At 36.4% G+C, this 15,672-nt stretch overlaps 2 protein-coding genes across 4 annotated transcripts in view; both read left to right on the forward strand.

The window, feature by feature from the left end:
- Positions 1-425: 425 nt before the first annotated feature.
- Positions 426-5,088, forward strand: FABP7 (fatty acid binding protein 7). The gene is made up of 4 exons (XM_001369562.4): positions 426-802; positions 1,345-1,517; positions 2,489-2,590; positions 4,746-5,088. Exons 1-4 carry the CDS (start codon positions 730-732, stop codon positions 4,794-4,796), a joined length of 399 nt encoding a protein of 132 aa, XP_001369599.1. The 5' UTR covers positions 426-729; the 3' UTR covers positions 4,797-5,088.
- Positions 5,089-8,272: 3,184 nt separating this feature from the next.
- Positions 8,273-15,672, forward strand: part of SMPDL3A (sphingomyelin phosphodiesterase acid like 3A) — a 31,800-nt gene continuing 24,400 nt past the window's right edge. Inside the window, exon 1 of one of the 3 annotated variants that reach the window (XM_056818694.1) lies at positions 8,273-8,644. In XM_056818694.1, the coding sequence (XP_056674672.1) occupies positions 8,521-8,644 (124 nt within the window). In that variant the 5' untranslated portion in view covers positions 8,273-8,520. Of the gene's footprint in view, positions 8,645-8,869; positions 8,956-15,672 lie in introns of those variants that run through there. The other 2 variants (XM_001379980.4, XM_056818695.1) reach the window with 2 other exon arrangements.

Consider the following 15,672-nt stretch of genomic DNA (forward strand, 5'->3'; position numbering starts at 1 on the left):
ACATATAGGAAAAAAGGCCTTTTATCCCTTTCTTGTTTAACTTTATTTCATCTCATATTTGACACACACACACACTCCCCTCCCCCTCCATGAAATAAAATAAAATTAAAACCAGGAGGGATAAATGTCCTTTTTTCCAATGGGGGGGGGGGCAGACAGAGAGAAGTCTTTAATATCCTTTGTTTTAAAAAAAAATTGCCATTACTGTAATTTTCTTCGTGGGACTCTCATTTGTCACCATCTTCACGTTCAGCGGAAATCAATCTGAATGTCCTATTGTGAGTTTTTCTTTTCCCTTTTCAGAGCCTTAATGTTACTATTGCCAAATTTTCAAGCTAAACCTGAAAGACCCTCTCTCATTTTTTTCCCTTCCTTCCCTTCCCCCCAGGGCTAAGAAGGCCTCCCCTGCCTAGCCCCATCAGGGATAAGGGCTACAGTGTGCAGGGTGGGTGGTGCCTGCCCTACTCTGCTGACCTAGTGGCCTGAGCCAATCACAAAGAGGATTGGGCCCCTTGCTCCTCGATTCCATTCCCCCTCCCCATCTCCAGGCTCCTAGAAAGAGGGACAGAGGAAGGGTGGGGATTGCTGCTCTAACACTTGCTCTTTGCCTGCCTCTTCTACAAATAAGAAGCCAGAGCTGAAGTGCTGGGGGATTTTCTAAACCGTAGGGCCAGGAAAATCAGGCAGATCTTAGTTGTCTCAAGCTAGAGAGGGAGGAAAAATAAAAGAATGGTGGAGGCTTTCTGTGCTACCTGGAAGCTGACCGACAGCCATAACTTTGATGAATACATGAAGGCATTAGGTAGGTAAAAGAAGACTCTGAAAATCACTCTGTGTGTGTGTGTGTGTCTGTGTTTGTGTTTGTGTGGCTTCAAATTCCTTTTTTAAAAACTATTGTTATATGTGGAAGATTTTAAAACAAAAAAAAGGCAAACCTCAGGTTTCCAAATCGGAGACTGGTTTTTTTTTTTTTTCCCAGCAGATTAAAGGACTGAAGGGATATTAAAAACCCTTATTATCGCCCTCTTTCTTCCTAAGACTTGACTCTTCTGATTGGATTGTGTATTCCACTTCAGGCTAAAAAGAGCTTGCAGATGTTTGAATTTTATCCTCTTTTCATCAGTTTCAGTTATTTTAGCAGATAATGTCATGTTACATGATTAAATAACTGGTTTGCCTTAGGATGTGTTGATTTCCAAATGATATTTGGGAATGAGGTGGGAAGGAATCGGGAAAAATATGTACAGGTTTTGAAAGTTGACTGTTAGGGTAAGCTTTCATTACAAATCCAGTAGCTTTTAGAGATCTGAGAGTAACCAGTATTGTTTCTCCTTGGTGCTGAAGGAGTGGGCTTTGCCACGAGGCAGGTGGGGAATGTGACTAAACCAACAGTGATAATCAGTCAAGAAGGGGACAAAGTGGTGATCAGGACCCAGAGCACCTTCAAGAATACGGAAATCAGCTTCCACTTGGGAGAAGAATTTGATGAAACTACTCCAGATGATAGGAACTGCAAAGTAAGTAATTCAACTTCTTCCCAGAAAGGGAATAAAGGAGGTGGTGGGGGTGGTGAGGTTGTTAAAGAAGGAAATTTAAGCTTTAAGATATCAGGATAATTAACTTAACTTTCTCAAAATAAGAACTGTCCAAAAGTAGAATGGGCTGCGTTGGAAGTGGAAGTTTCTCCATTTTCCAGAAGAGGCTGAATGACCACTTGTTGGATAAATCTATATCCATCCAACAAGCAATTATCCCTTTATGTATGTATATGAATGTGTATTAATACCATATATATATCTGTACGTATAAAATATTATATATATATATGTGATATTCCAAGGTTTAGGTAGGATTAGATGCTTGCAGAACTCTCAACTTTGAAATTCTGTGTTTAAAAGCTTCCCACCTATTTCTTTTCATGAAGGATTTAATTTTGCTGGCGGGAAGCACTGAAAGGAATAATTCTTTCATGGGAAGACTTCCATTCCACTTCTGGTGCTTGGGGTACAGATTAATTTCCCTTGTCCATGACTTATTTTGAGTTTTATCTCCAGTTCAAATTTTCTCTTTCCATTGAGGACATAACCTATTCTTTCTCCTCATTTTCTGCATGAGCCATATTTCTCAAACAGTGCAAACTCTGAAGTGTATACTCAAAAGAAAGGATGCATTCTTCCTAACCTCTCTGAGAAGATGATATGAGCAATAATATAATATTTGTTTTATTTCAAGGCTTCATTTAGATGTAAAGGGCATAGAGGTGAATGATTTGGTATGAGATTTTAATATCTGATACATGAAGGCATTGAATTTTTTTGAGTTGTATATTTTTAGATGTACCAATATATGCCAGAATAGTAATGCATGTGATTTGTTATAAATATATACTTTTCTGTTTGCTTCCTTTTAAGCTAATGTATTCTACCAGACCAGATACCTTAACCATTTCTATTGTTGTCTTGGTTCTTTGTGTTTTTATTCTTCATAGTCTGTTGTGAGCCTGGATGGTGACAAGCTAGTTCATGTTCAAAAATGGGATGGCAAAGAGACGAACTTTGTAAGAGAAATCAAGGATGGCAAAATGGTCATGGTGAGTAATAATAAAACATTTTCTGTGGAATTTCTTTGGTTTATAATGTGCAACACGGGTAGCAAAATCATATTTGTGTAAAAAGAATTTATTTCCATAACTGTTGTGGGTAAATCAGGAGAAAAGGTAGTATGTGAAAAGTCAGTGCAGTTGTATATTGAATATAGTGAACTTGCTCTTGTTAGTAATTGTTACAATGTGCAAGTAAAAGGTCTTTGGTAGAAGGAAGTGTCTAAACCTTAAATGAAATAAAATTCTACATATGAAGTGTGAAATGAAGTATCAAAATATGAAAGAGATTGGTAATTATTTTGTAATTAGAAGAATAGGCTAGTTGGTTGCCATAAAAATTAAAATTTACCTATCCAATGCAATGCTTAATGAGAAGCAAGAAAAATTTATCATTTATATGTATATTTAAAATATTGGACATAATTTAAATGGACATTTGATTGATATTCAATTGATTCTATCGATATTCTATTGACATTCAATACTTTTATTAATAAACAAGATAAAAGTATGTGCTAGAAAAATGAAGAAAACTTATTTTCAAATTTAATTCCCCCAACTAGTTGAATAGAAGTGTCCTTATAAATATAAAAAATGATACACTGTTTTGACCCACATACTTTGGATAGCTTATTCTATAATGCAGGACAATGACATTTTGGAGACACTCATATATTTGAATGAACTCATTCATTCTTTGTAGTTTTTTTTTTACATAAATAAAAAAGAGAATCAAAAAAGAGTTAATTACTTAAAAGTTTGTGCTATTTTAATAATTGGCTCAATCATCATTATTTTGCAATAAAATGAAAAAACTCATTGGATTGCTGGGTGCAGAAAGAAAGGGGGAAGGGAAAAGAAAAAATATATTATATACCAGGAACTAGACTTTCCTTCCTTACCTAAGAATGCATGAACCTAGATAACATTGACCAAAGTTAGATAACACATTTGAGATCCTACTCCCAAATCCCTACTATAGGAGCCTAGATATATATATATATGCAAAGTAAGAAGCACTACAAACACTGGCAGGCAATGCAATATTATCAGGCCCATTTTACATAAGGCAATCAAAGTGATTTGTTTTCTAAACTCATTCTCGATTTGCCCAATATGACTCAGATAGTAAAATGATGGCTCTTTTGAATCTAATTTCAGTATATATTTCCTCTCATGCCCATTTTAAATAAAGGTTTAATTGTTTTCAGCAATAAATTATAAACCAAATTTCGATAAAAATAAGCAAAGGAAAAGTGACAGAAGACAATGATTCACTGAACTTGATCTAATGATGTCATGTATATTTGTACCTGTATACAAAATCATTGATCCTAAAGGAAACTGAGTTTGGCAAAACACATAAACACCATTTTCTTCTTTTTACTGAATCCACATACTAGAAAATACAGGTTAATAATTTGGACTACTTTAGTCATATTTGTTATCACAGAAGATTGTACATTAACCTGATGATTTGTGTCCTGCTATACCACAAACTACATTTTTGTCCAGATAATTTTTGAGTGATTGTGTTTAATATCTGCCAAAAATTTAGTGATACCAAACTTAAGAAGTTATGCTTTGTAAACAGGTACAAGAGAGTTCTAGTTTGGGATCTTTTTTCCTGTGTGAAAAACGACTCCCGAACTACCATTATTTATTCCCAGCAGATAGCTGAAAAAATCATTTTGGTACATCAGGCCCAAAGGTTAGGTCACTTCAGGTTCCCTTAGTTAGACAAGCAATATGATAAAAGATAGAGCAACAGAATTGTCATGAAGTGACCAGGTTTCAAATCTTGGCTCAGATACTTTTTAGTGATAACATTCAATATCAGCTATTATTGTTTTGATCATTTAAGTATAAAATTGTTTTCTGATCTGACCTGGTTCCCTTGCAAAATTTATCTGTTCACTTTGTCCATAGAGACTTACAATATGTATACATGTGAAAGAGTTAAAGCCATATAAACCTTAAAAAAGAAGTAGAAGACTCAATCCCCAACTGTATAGGCAAATTTTTAAGTATATGAGTTTTAAGACTCTCCTTATAGTTTAGGCTACAATTTAAAATTTTAGGAAAGCCATCATTAATATGTTTTTTCTTGAATTAAATCACTTCTTTCTTTTTAATATTTTAGACTCTTACCTTTGGAGATGTGGTTGCTGTTCGTCACTATGAGAAGGCATAAACAGCATCATGATGGTCCGCTGTTCAGATGAACATTTCAGGAGAAGTTTTTGGGGTTTTCCTGTTACTCTGATAGAATGCCACTGTTCTACTAATGTGAATGCCACTGATGTTGACCATGAAGGTGATGAGCCTTTTAAAAATGTTGCTCATGTCAATTAGCCCTCTTGTAAATTGAATACCTACAAAATTTTGCATGGTCTTTGAACCACATTTTTTAAAAAAGAAAAATGAATAATTTTTTATGATTTGTGGGGAAAAATCAAGTCAAATAAAGAGAAAAATGGTAGAAATATGTGCAGCTCTTTGAATTAATATAAGTTCTTTGGCTGGGAGTTAGGCATTAGGGAAGCTTATAACAAATTAGTCTTTTATGAAGGCTTATAGTTCTTAGAGTGTCTTTGTATTGAATGCCCCCCCCCCAAAAAAAACAAAAAATACCCCAAGCAAGTACACTGAAGTCTTGTTATAACACTATCCTTAGAGTCAATGCCAAATTATAGATGAGAATAAAATGAGAAACTTCTGAAAATTAGGCCCATTTATATACAAAGGCCAAGATATATCTGCTATCTTGTATTCCATGAGATTCTGGGTCATTAAAACTAGTCTCAAGAAGCAAAATAAGATTTTCACATTTTTTTTGTTTAAAAATCATTGTACAAAATTATACTTGAATGGAGAGGAAACCTGTCAGTTAAGATTTAAATCTAAAAATCATTTTTGTGTATGTCATGGATTGCTTTGGCAGTCTGGTAAAACCTATGGATACCATCTCTGAATAATATTTTTATATATAAAATAAAATATATATTATTATAGTAGGAACCAATTCTATTGAAATAATATTTATATTTTTAAAAACCCCAGAAGTTCACATATCCCATGTTAAGAAACCAGTAAGATATCCTCTTGAAAGAATTAATACTTTCTCTGGGTTAATTTCTAGAGCAAAAATACAGGATTTTCATTTATTATTCTCTTGATTTCTTAGGGAACCCATTCTGTGCGAAAAGAAAAATAAGAGTAAACCATTCATTTTCTGGGAAAGATACATTTCCATTTCAATGAACATAGCTGCTCTAAATCCATTTGAATTGTACATTAAGAAATATTTGAAAACTTTTATTTCAAAATATTGTGAATAATCTTTGTAGGTTGCTGAATTAGTGATGATGATGTCTGGGGAAATAAGTTTGAAATTCAGAATGAGGTTTTGAATTAACATAAGAATGAAAATAACTATACATCCAATCAGTTTACTAGCTGATAAGATAGAGACCTGTCTGACTAAGAAATCCCTATAGTTCTCCAAATACTGTGTCAGCACTCTGTCATAAGGCCTGAAATGGGTCAATGCAATAATGTTAGCCACACCATGTCCTGACAGCTGTCATTTTTAACCCCTGCCTGAAGGATGATCAATTCAGATCTGACTTATGATGTACTTAAGTGTAATATTTGTTTCCCATCTTCTCCATTTCCAGAGATGCAAAGTTGGTGCCTGGGTTTCTTGAACTGGACTGTGATTTTATAATACTAGCACTCATTTCCATGACAATGGATTTCCTTGTGTCATGGAGTGAAGGATGAAAACTTTCCTTTTCCCTGATGGGGGACTGCTAAATGGGATGGACAGAAAAGCTAAGCTAAACTAGAATGGTAGCATTAGTGATAGGATTTAAATGTAAAATAGCTTATAATGGCAATCATCCCTCTCTCCTTCTAAGTATTTCCCCCCTCAAATGTTTACATAGAAACAATAGAGCATATTTATGTAACCCTTAATTTACAAAACACTTTTTCATAGCATTCTTGTGTATTCAGTAGTATACATATTATTACCTCCCATTTTAGACATGAGAAAACTGAATCTTAGAGAGGATGACTTACTTGCCCACTGTTGCAGAGTCATGCAACATGCAATGGGGCAAAGGTAGGAAAAAGACTTTACTGATCTTTTTACTGTACCATATTGCCTCTAAGCACCTCCAAGAAGTTAATTTTTTTGTATGTTACTGATGTAGGTATTTACTATAAAGAAAAGCAGTGTCAAACTTCAAATATCAAAGGCAATTTAACCTATGAGTGATTTCTGAAAAATCAAGGTCTAAAAGGTAAAGACTATATTAAAAGATGTGGCTAATACAGAGCAGTCATGTCCCATTACAAGCTAGTTCAAAGCACCAGACCCTCCTATTCTGCTCTCACCAACAATGTAGCCACTGACCCTCCAACCCTTATTGGGAGAAATATAGATCTGCAAACAATTTATAAATATGTATACCATGTGCACCACTAGGTAAGGTATAACTATGAAAGAAATAGGTAGGAAAGAAGTCAGAGAATATTCTATACTGTTTTAATTATGCCTTTTATGGATGAATATTCATTTTACACATACCATGATGTCTCACAGATTTTAGGCTGTATTATGTTGGCTTATCTATTTCACAGAGAAACAAACTGATAAATTTCACATGGAATTACATTTCTAACTTCTTTGTAAGTGACATTAATGATGGTTCAAAAGACATCTCTCCCAACTCACTTTATCTCCTCCATTTGTTTAATATTTGTATTAGAATCCCAGTTGCCAATCTATATTCTCCATTTAGTTCTCCTGAAAGTAGTCATTTATTTCTTTTCTTTCTCCTAAGGGGCTTCATTGCTCACAGTTCCTTCCCATACTTTTAACTTCAAAGCTTCCTTTGTGAGTTGAGTTTCCAAGTACCATTTTACCCTAGAGTAAAAAAAAAAAATAGCAATTTGATTCTTACTACAGTTTTGATTGTGGTTTTAGCATGTCCCTGGATGGACTTGAATATAGAGCTCAGTAGCTTTGATTTTCCGATTTAAAACCCTGTTCACTGGTCACAATACCTATTAGATTATAGGATAGCAAAAAAGGCGTTTCCCATGAGTAGAAAGAAAGGCACTTACAGGAAGAGTTTTCTGTGGATAAGAAAAGAGGAAGGCATTTTCTTTCCTAAAATAGTTCCACATTCTGATAATTAAATGTGGGGGCTGATTATCTTTAGGACTTTTCATCTTCACCGAGAAACAATCATTAAATACTCGATACTAAAGAAAGGGGGATTTACACCTCTATTAGATTACCCAGCTAACTTGCCCCAAAGGGTTTTTAGGAGAAAACAAAGTCTGTTATGTCCATTTATGAATTTCCTTATGAGTCTCAAATATAGAGTAGCAAAGGTCCAAGACACTTACCATTCCAACCTCATATTTTAGCCAGTTTTCAAAGGCCAAGAGGTACTCTAGGGATTTGCAAGGTTTTTTAAGAAAGTTGAAACAATTCAGAGAAAAGAGCCGTTTGGTTGGATAGATCTCGACGATATAAAGGTTTTTGCGACATAGTGAAATCAAATGCTAGTATGCACAGACGACAATAACAAGTATGAAGAGATTCAAAAGGACCGAACTCCTGGGAAAGGGGTGGGGGTGGGGCGGAGATATTTACAAATGGAGAACTAGACCTCAGAGCAGAGAACTCGAGTTTGAACCCAGAAGGCGTCAGACAGTAGCTCCTGTAGCTAAGCTGCTTAGCTCGGAGCATAGCCGGCTTTGGCCACAAGTGACAGGCTAGCGCAGATCCTCCAGCAAACGCCCTCCTTTTCCCACCCCACCCCTAGGGGCCTGACCTAGGGCTCGAGCTTAACAGCCCATACTTTGCGGCTTCCTGGGCAGGCTCCAAAGCCTGGGCTATGGATCTAAGGGGTACGTTCTCCTGGGCATGCTGCCTGCTGAGCAGTTTATATATCTCCTCTGCCTTTGCTCTCCCAGTCGGGAACTCTTCCCCTGTGGCCGAAATTCAGGACCCAGCGGTGGGTAAGTGCTCTGCCATGCCTCCCTAGAGGCTGGCTATGGAAAACCGCAGGGAATAGGAGTTCCGGTGCTGAAGTGTTCAAATAATTTTTAAAAGAGCCTTCCGGATTCCCTTGAATTCATTTGGCTGAAATGGTGGGGAGGGCCGAGAGACAAGGCAGGTTGGAAAGGGGAAGGAAAAAAAAGTATTTGAGGGGAGGGGAAGGGGAAGGGGAAAAGAAGGGGAGGGACCCCAGTCTGCCTGGATCAGGAGGGAGACTGCGAGGGAGCCGCGGTTGCCCTAGTGAAGCTGTCAGTCAAACAAAACTGCTCTGGTAAGTGAGTGCCAAACGACCAAATAGTCCATTTCATTCTTTATCAATGCGCAGTCACTGTTTTATTACCTTTGGCGCTGAGAATCGGAGGTAGCCAGAAACATTTTCAGAAAACAAAACCTAGGATGCTTTCTCCCTCTAATTTATCCAGTTCCGCAGGGAAGGAGGAAAAATTGGTGAAAATGCACCCTTCCCTTCCCTGTGATCTTACATTGAGCTGGCCTACCTTCTTTCAGCCCCACTAAGGATGGATTGAATGTTGAGGTTAGTTATGTTATCTAAGTCGAAAAACTCCAAAGATCCAGACGTTTCAACACTTTCCCCACTCCCAGCATCCCGGAGTTATTTCAAAAATGAAACATTCCCGGAAGGACTTGGCTGCTTCATGGAGGTAGCTGTCTCTTAAGCGTGTGCAGTACTTAGCCTTGAAGCAAACATTGATGCCTCTTGAGCAAGTGATTATTCTCCTGTAGTGTTGGGGCACATACTTGTGCCTGGCTGCCAAGCTCCTATGACTCAGCTATTTAGCAGTTAAAACAAGTCGGTTTCCCAACTTCAGTGAATGACAGACATAACAAGAAAGTGTCTGATGATTTCCCAGATGTTAGCTGCTCCTTTTGTTTCGTTGCTACACTTTGCAATTGAAGTTGACTGAGCAGATGCTCCACGTCACTCACGGTGCCAGGCCACGGGGGTGGTGGGGGGAGGGAGAGCAGAGTTCACATAAGTGAAGTTCCCTGCCCTCGGAAGCTTCCATTCTAGACATTGTTGTGGGAAACGACTCTGTTCTTTGGAATTTAAAGATACAAAGTCTCAATTACTATAAAAGAACTAAATAAAAGTTGATTTTAGGGATTTAGTTGGACCTTGGCCTCTAAAGAACTCGCCTCAAGGTCAACATTTTCTCTTGGGGGAAAGGAAAGATAAAGTTTACCTAGAAACCTGGAGGTGAAGGGCAAAGGGAGAAGTATAGTAGTAAAGTGTTTGTTTTTATCTTCATTTTATTCTAGTAACAAATTTACACATAAATTTTCCAAGGTTACGTGATTCATGTTCCTTCCCTCCTCCTTCTTCACTCCCTCCTCCCAGAGCTGACAAGCAATTCCACTGGATTATACATATATTATTTCTCAAAACGTATTACCATATTATTCATTTTTGTAAGTGTAATCTTATAAAACCAAGCCCCCAAATCATATACCCAAATAAACGAATGATAAATCATATGTTTTCATCTAGCAAAGTGTTTGAACGCCTAAAGTGGCTCAGCTTGGAGTCCGGTCTTCCTTGAGTTCAAATATGGCTTGAGGCATTTAACTGCAGCCAATGCAAAGGGTACTAGGATAAGAATTGGAATATCCTGTGTAATGAATAGCAAGAAAACCAGTTTGGCCAGCAAGCCACTAGTTCATGAGGGGAAGCAAAGTTCAATTAAGTCTAAAAAAGGATTCTAGGGCAAGATTGTGAAGGGTCAAATAGGAATTTGAGGTTTTTTCCAAAAGGTAATGAGAAGTAGCTTAAGCTTCTTGAGCAGAGTTGGAACTATGCTTGTCCATAGTTAAAAGAATGAGTAAGTATTGTTGGCCAGAATTTATAGCATCATAAGTTAGAATTGGAAGTTATCTGAAACCTTCCAGCATAACTCCTTAATTTTATAGATGAGGAAACTGACATGGAGATATTGTGACTTGTCCAAAGTCTCACAGGATTTAATTGCAAGTTGACTTGAAATCCAATACTGTTCCCAAAATTTTAATTTTAGAGTCAGGATTTGAATCCAAGTCTTCTGACTCTAGAGTCAGTGTGTTTTCTTTGTGATCATAATACTATTGAACTTGAGAGGATTAGTAGGGAAAGACTCAGAGAGTAGCCATGTAATCAAGTCAAAAATATTTGCTGGTCCACTTTTGCCTGCTGAAATAATCTTGGGTAGCATTATCTTATATTAAACCTTTCCAAACATTTAAATGGATGGCATAGTGTAAAGAGTAGTGAATAGGGAGCCTTGATGCCAAAGAGACCTGTATGCAAAGTCTGGCTCTGATAATATATTAAATATATAACCAGCACTTAGCCCTGGATCAGTTTAAATCATTTGTTGACTGATCTTGGGCCAGTCATTTTAAGAACTAGTGCCCAAGGCAACTCTCTCAATTACAAAGTAGCTTTTAATCTGAATTGGTAAAATTATAGGAGAAATTGCTCTTTGGAGCCTCTCCCTTCCATCTTCTTTATCTGCCTTTTCCTGTTTCCTCCTCTTTGCTTTTCTCCCTCTCTTCCCACTCTTTGCCCCTCCCTCTTCATAGGATACTTTGCTAATTTACTATACAGTAAATCTTTTAAAGACTGACTTGATGTCCTCCCTAAAGCATTCCTTATTTAATCTGCATATCCCTTAGTGACCATATCCCACCTCTTCTTTGCTGTATTACTTTAATGTTATTAAACATTGTTTTGAATTTCGAAAGCTTGTAATATATTTCTATTAGAGTAAGTCTAGTGTATTACCCAAACTTTGTATTTGCCCCAAATTTTCTTCCTACCCCAATCTTAATTTTACCGTTAACCAGTACAGTTTTATACTTTTCATCTGTTCTTGAATGCCTTGTATTTTTTCCCCATTACCAGGCATTCTATGCCTATCTCCAGGGCTGAATTACCTTCATCAGCCTCCATTGTTCATATTTTGACTGTTAAATGAAGCAGGAGGAAGTTATCAAGATTTTGCTGGCCAGATCTACTACAAATTGACATTGTCTAATCTCAGTTGTGTGCTCACTGATGCATGGCAATCCTTTCCCCCCCTTCCCTAATGTATTCTTTCATTCTTCCTTAATAGAATCTGTATTCCATTTCCCACAGAGATGCTTCCAAACCTTCCCTTTTCTCTTCTAGCCTCCAATGATACTCCTCCCTCTTTATTCTCAGCTGAGAACCTTTCTTACTTTACTGAGAAAAGAGATGCCATTCTTTGTGAGTTCTCTCTTGTGCTATCTATTTCACTATCTCTTTGGTATCATCCCTCATTCTTTCTTTTACCCCAGTGCCTGATTAAGGGGTGACTCCTCTGCTCACCAAGCTTAACCATTCTACTTTATTTCTTGATTTGATTTCAAAGCATACCAGGTCTCTCATCTTAAAACATAATAAAAACACAAAAACTAAGTTTCACTTGATTCTACAGCCACTCAAACTATCATTCTTTATCTCTTCTTTTCACAGTCAAACTCTTAAAACGTTTACATTTATTACTTCCTCTTCTCAATTATTGCAATCTGGTTTCCAGTCTATTCCTCAATTGAAACTGATCTCCAAGTTTATGCTAGCTTTCTAATTGCTGATACTAAAAGCCTTAAGTCCATATCCTGCTTGACCTCTATTGCTTTTGACACTGTTGATCATCCTCTTCAGATATACTTTTTTTTAAACCCTTACTTTCTGTCTTAGAATCAATACTGTGTGTTGGTTCTAAGGCAAAAAAGCAGTAAGGACTAGGCAATGAGGGTTAAATGACTTGCCCAGGGTCACACAGTTAAGAAGTGTCTGAGTTCAAATTTGAACCTAGGACCTCCCATCTCTAGGTCTGGCTCTCAATCCATTGAGCCACCCAGCTGCCCTCCTCTCCAGATATACTTTAACCTATCTGAATGTATATGTCATTGTTCTTAGTTTTCTCTTATGTGCCTAGCCACTTTTCAACCTCTTTTGCTATATCTGTATACATACTCCTACCTGTGGGATGTACCCTGAGGCTCCATCCTAATTCCTCTTCTTTTTTCTGCTCTAAACTTTCAATATTTTGAAGTCTGAGATATCAGTTACTCTCTCTAAGCAGGTGGCTTAAAGATAGCTCTCTCTCTCTTTATCTCAAACCTCCAGCTTTATTCTCTCTCCTGATTTCTCTCTAATTCCATAACATTTTCCTGTCCTCTTCCCTTTCCACTTACCCAGCCACCACTCTAATTGAGGCCTTCCTTGTGTGTCTTTGGGCTATTCAGTTAATTTTCCTTCCATTATCTCATTTCTCTAAACTGGCCTCTGTACATATAGCTGCCAAACCGATATTCTAAAAATACAGGGCCAACTATATTACTACCCAGATTTAGAAACTTCAATGATTCTGTTTTCTCTAGAAAAAACATGAAGTTTCTTTTTAAAAAGTCAAAATAATAGCATGTCAAGGTTTGCACTTTGTATTGATTATTTCATTTGAGGCACTGGAAATGATAAATACTGAATGACCACAAATGAAATTATTTGTTTTCTAACAGGCAGGTAATGTCTATATATTGCTTGTGGGAATCACTTCAAAATCATTGACTTATTGGAGAAAATTTAACAATCAATCCCAGTTTAAAATCACAAGATGATGTGAAGTTGAGATGTCTATATTCATCTATTTAAATGAGCTGTCTACACACACACACACACACACACACACACACAGACACACACACAAACACACATACACATACACACAACACTGAAAGTAGATCAAATAACAGGAAACTAATCTAGAAACTGCCCCAGCTGGCAAACAATTGATTGACCAGTAATTTGTTATGTGAATTTTTCAGGTCATTTAATCCTTTTAGCTTCAGTTTCCTTTTTTGTAAAATGGGATTATTGGATTAGATGTCTCCTAGGTTCCTTTCAGTTTTGAAATTTTAGAATTCCTCCTTAAAGTACTCTGCTTAGTATACTTTATAAAGCACAAGCTTAGTAAAAAGAACCATGGATTAGGTTTCTAAATTAGAGTACAGGTTTTATCTTGGACTAATTTTGGGGAAATCACTTGCTTCTTTATAGTTTTCTTGTCTATAAAATATGAATATTAATGCCTATACCATCCTTCTTACAGGTTGTAACCTCATTGTATTTCATATATAGTTTGATTTGCCAAAGTTAATCTAGAAGTAGAATGTCATAGTTATATGGTTGGAAGAGATTTTGGAGATCATCTAGTTGAGCATGACCATTTTACAGAAAAGGAAAAGGAAATCTAGAGAGTTGTCAGGGTCATACAGGACTCTTCAGTATGAATAGGAATAAGTAGAGTGAATTTAAGCATATATTCAAAATACTTTATTTCAGAAAACATAAACAAGGTTGCTATATTCATATTATAGTGTATTATGTAATCATATTTGGTATAAGGTGTTATATTCAGTAATGCATTGGTAAATAATGATTATGAAATTTGAAAATTCTATTTAGTTATTGGTTTTTTCTTCAACCCCCACCACTCTCTTGTAAATTGTTATAACCCAAGTTTTGGTTGTCTTCAAGGTAATCTTTGGCTTTTTTTCAAATTCCAGGTATGTATTGAGTAGGATTTGTGTTGGCTCAAAACAAAAGTTGCAATGTCTTAAAGATTTGGAGTAGAGTATGGTTTTTTTGATCAACATTCTCAAAGTTGTAGGCAGGGGATCATTAACTGACCAATAAAGGTTTCTTATCATTCTTGGTGATCAAAGTCTGGTTAGACATCAAAATGATTAGATATCAAATGGCTAAACATCAAAAACCAATATTTTTATAAAGTGGAAATGACATTAAAAAAGAGGAATTAATATTTGCTTTGCCACTCTATCCTAAGACCTTGGAGACATCTGGTTCAAAGCTGAACCTTTATGAGTTGCTTCCCATACTAGTATGTGTAATTTGAGGAGCAGAGATTAACCCCCTTTTTTTATAATTATATCCCTTGTCTCAGAACAGTGCTTTCCACATAATGTACTCTAAATAAATACTTTATCATTTATTCACTCTTGCTGTAGATACCCAGTTCATTCCATTTTCTTTATAATGATTTAAAAGGGCACTCCCTAGACAATATGCCAAGAGATTTGGATTCTAACTTCAATCTTGCTACAATCTAGATTACATGGCTAATTACCCTTGGGCTTCTTTTTTTCCCCCTCTCATTTGTAAAATGAGGTGTGCTGACCCAAGGTGATTGCTAATGTTTACTTCAGCTCTAAAATTCTGTGGTTTTAAGAGTAAATAGCTCAAATTTATAGAGTGTTTAAATTTTGCAAAGCACTTTACAAATATTATCTTGTGTCTTCACAATAACCTTGGCAGGTAGGTGCTATTATTGACCTCCTTTATACAGATGGGGGAACTAAGAGAAATTAAGTGACTTGCCTAGGGTTATATAGCTAATAAGTATCTGAGGTTTGATTTAAACTCTGGTTTTCCTGACTCCAGGTCAGGATCTCTATTCACGGCGTGTCTGCTACCTAGCTGGATATAGATCAGTGATAGTGATAAACTAAGAAGTCAAGTCATAAATATTTTTTTTTTTACATTTGTCATGTGCCAAATCCTTGCTAAGGGCTGGAAATGACAGTGTTTAGAGTAACAGTAATAAAATCATATTTTGACAAGTGTCTGACTATCAGTCTCTGTTGGCATGTGCACAATATACACAGATACACTTGAAACTTTTGTGTTTCATACAACTGAATGTAGCAGTCCTTAGTGGAGACCCTCACTACATCCCTAAGTGTAATATTTTTGACCCTCAGGGTAATTCCCAAGCAGGGATAGAATCAGATGTTTGTTAATCTAAGTATACTGCACTAGTTTTCAGCAGCTCTATTGGAGCAGAATTGGCCTATTCTCCTTTACAATTGTTTTTCTTAATAAGGGAAGTAGAAGGAAAACCTAGAATATGGGCAGCCTAATATTAGGTAGTTTCCAAGAGTCCTA

The sequence above is a fragment of the Monodelphis domestica genome, chromosome 2, assembly GCF_027887165.1.
Source record: "Monodelphis domestica isolate mMonDom1 chromosome 2, mMonDom1.pri, whole genome shotgun sequence".
In the NCBI taxonomy this organism is placed as follows: Eukaryota; Metazoa; Chordata; class Mammalia; order Didelphimorphia; family Didelphidae; genus Monodelphis; species Monodelphis domestica.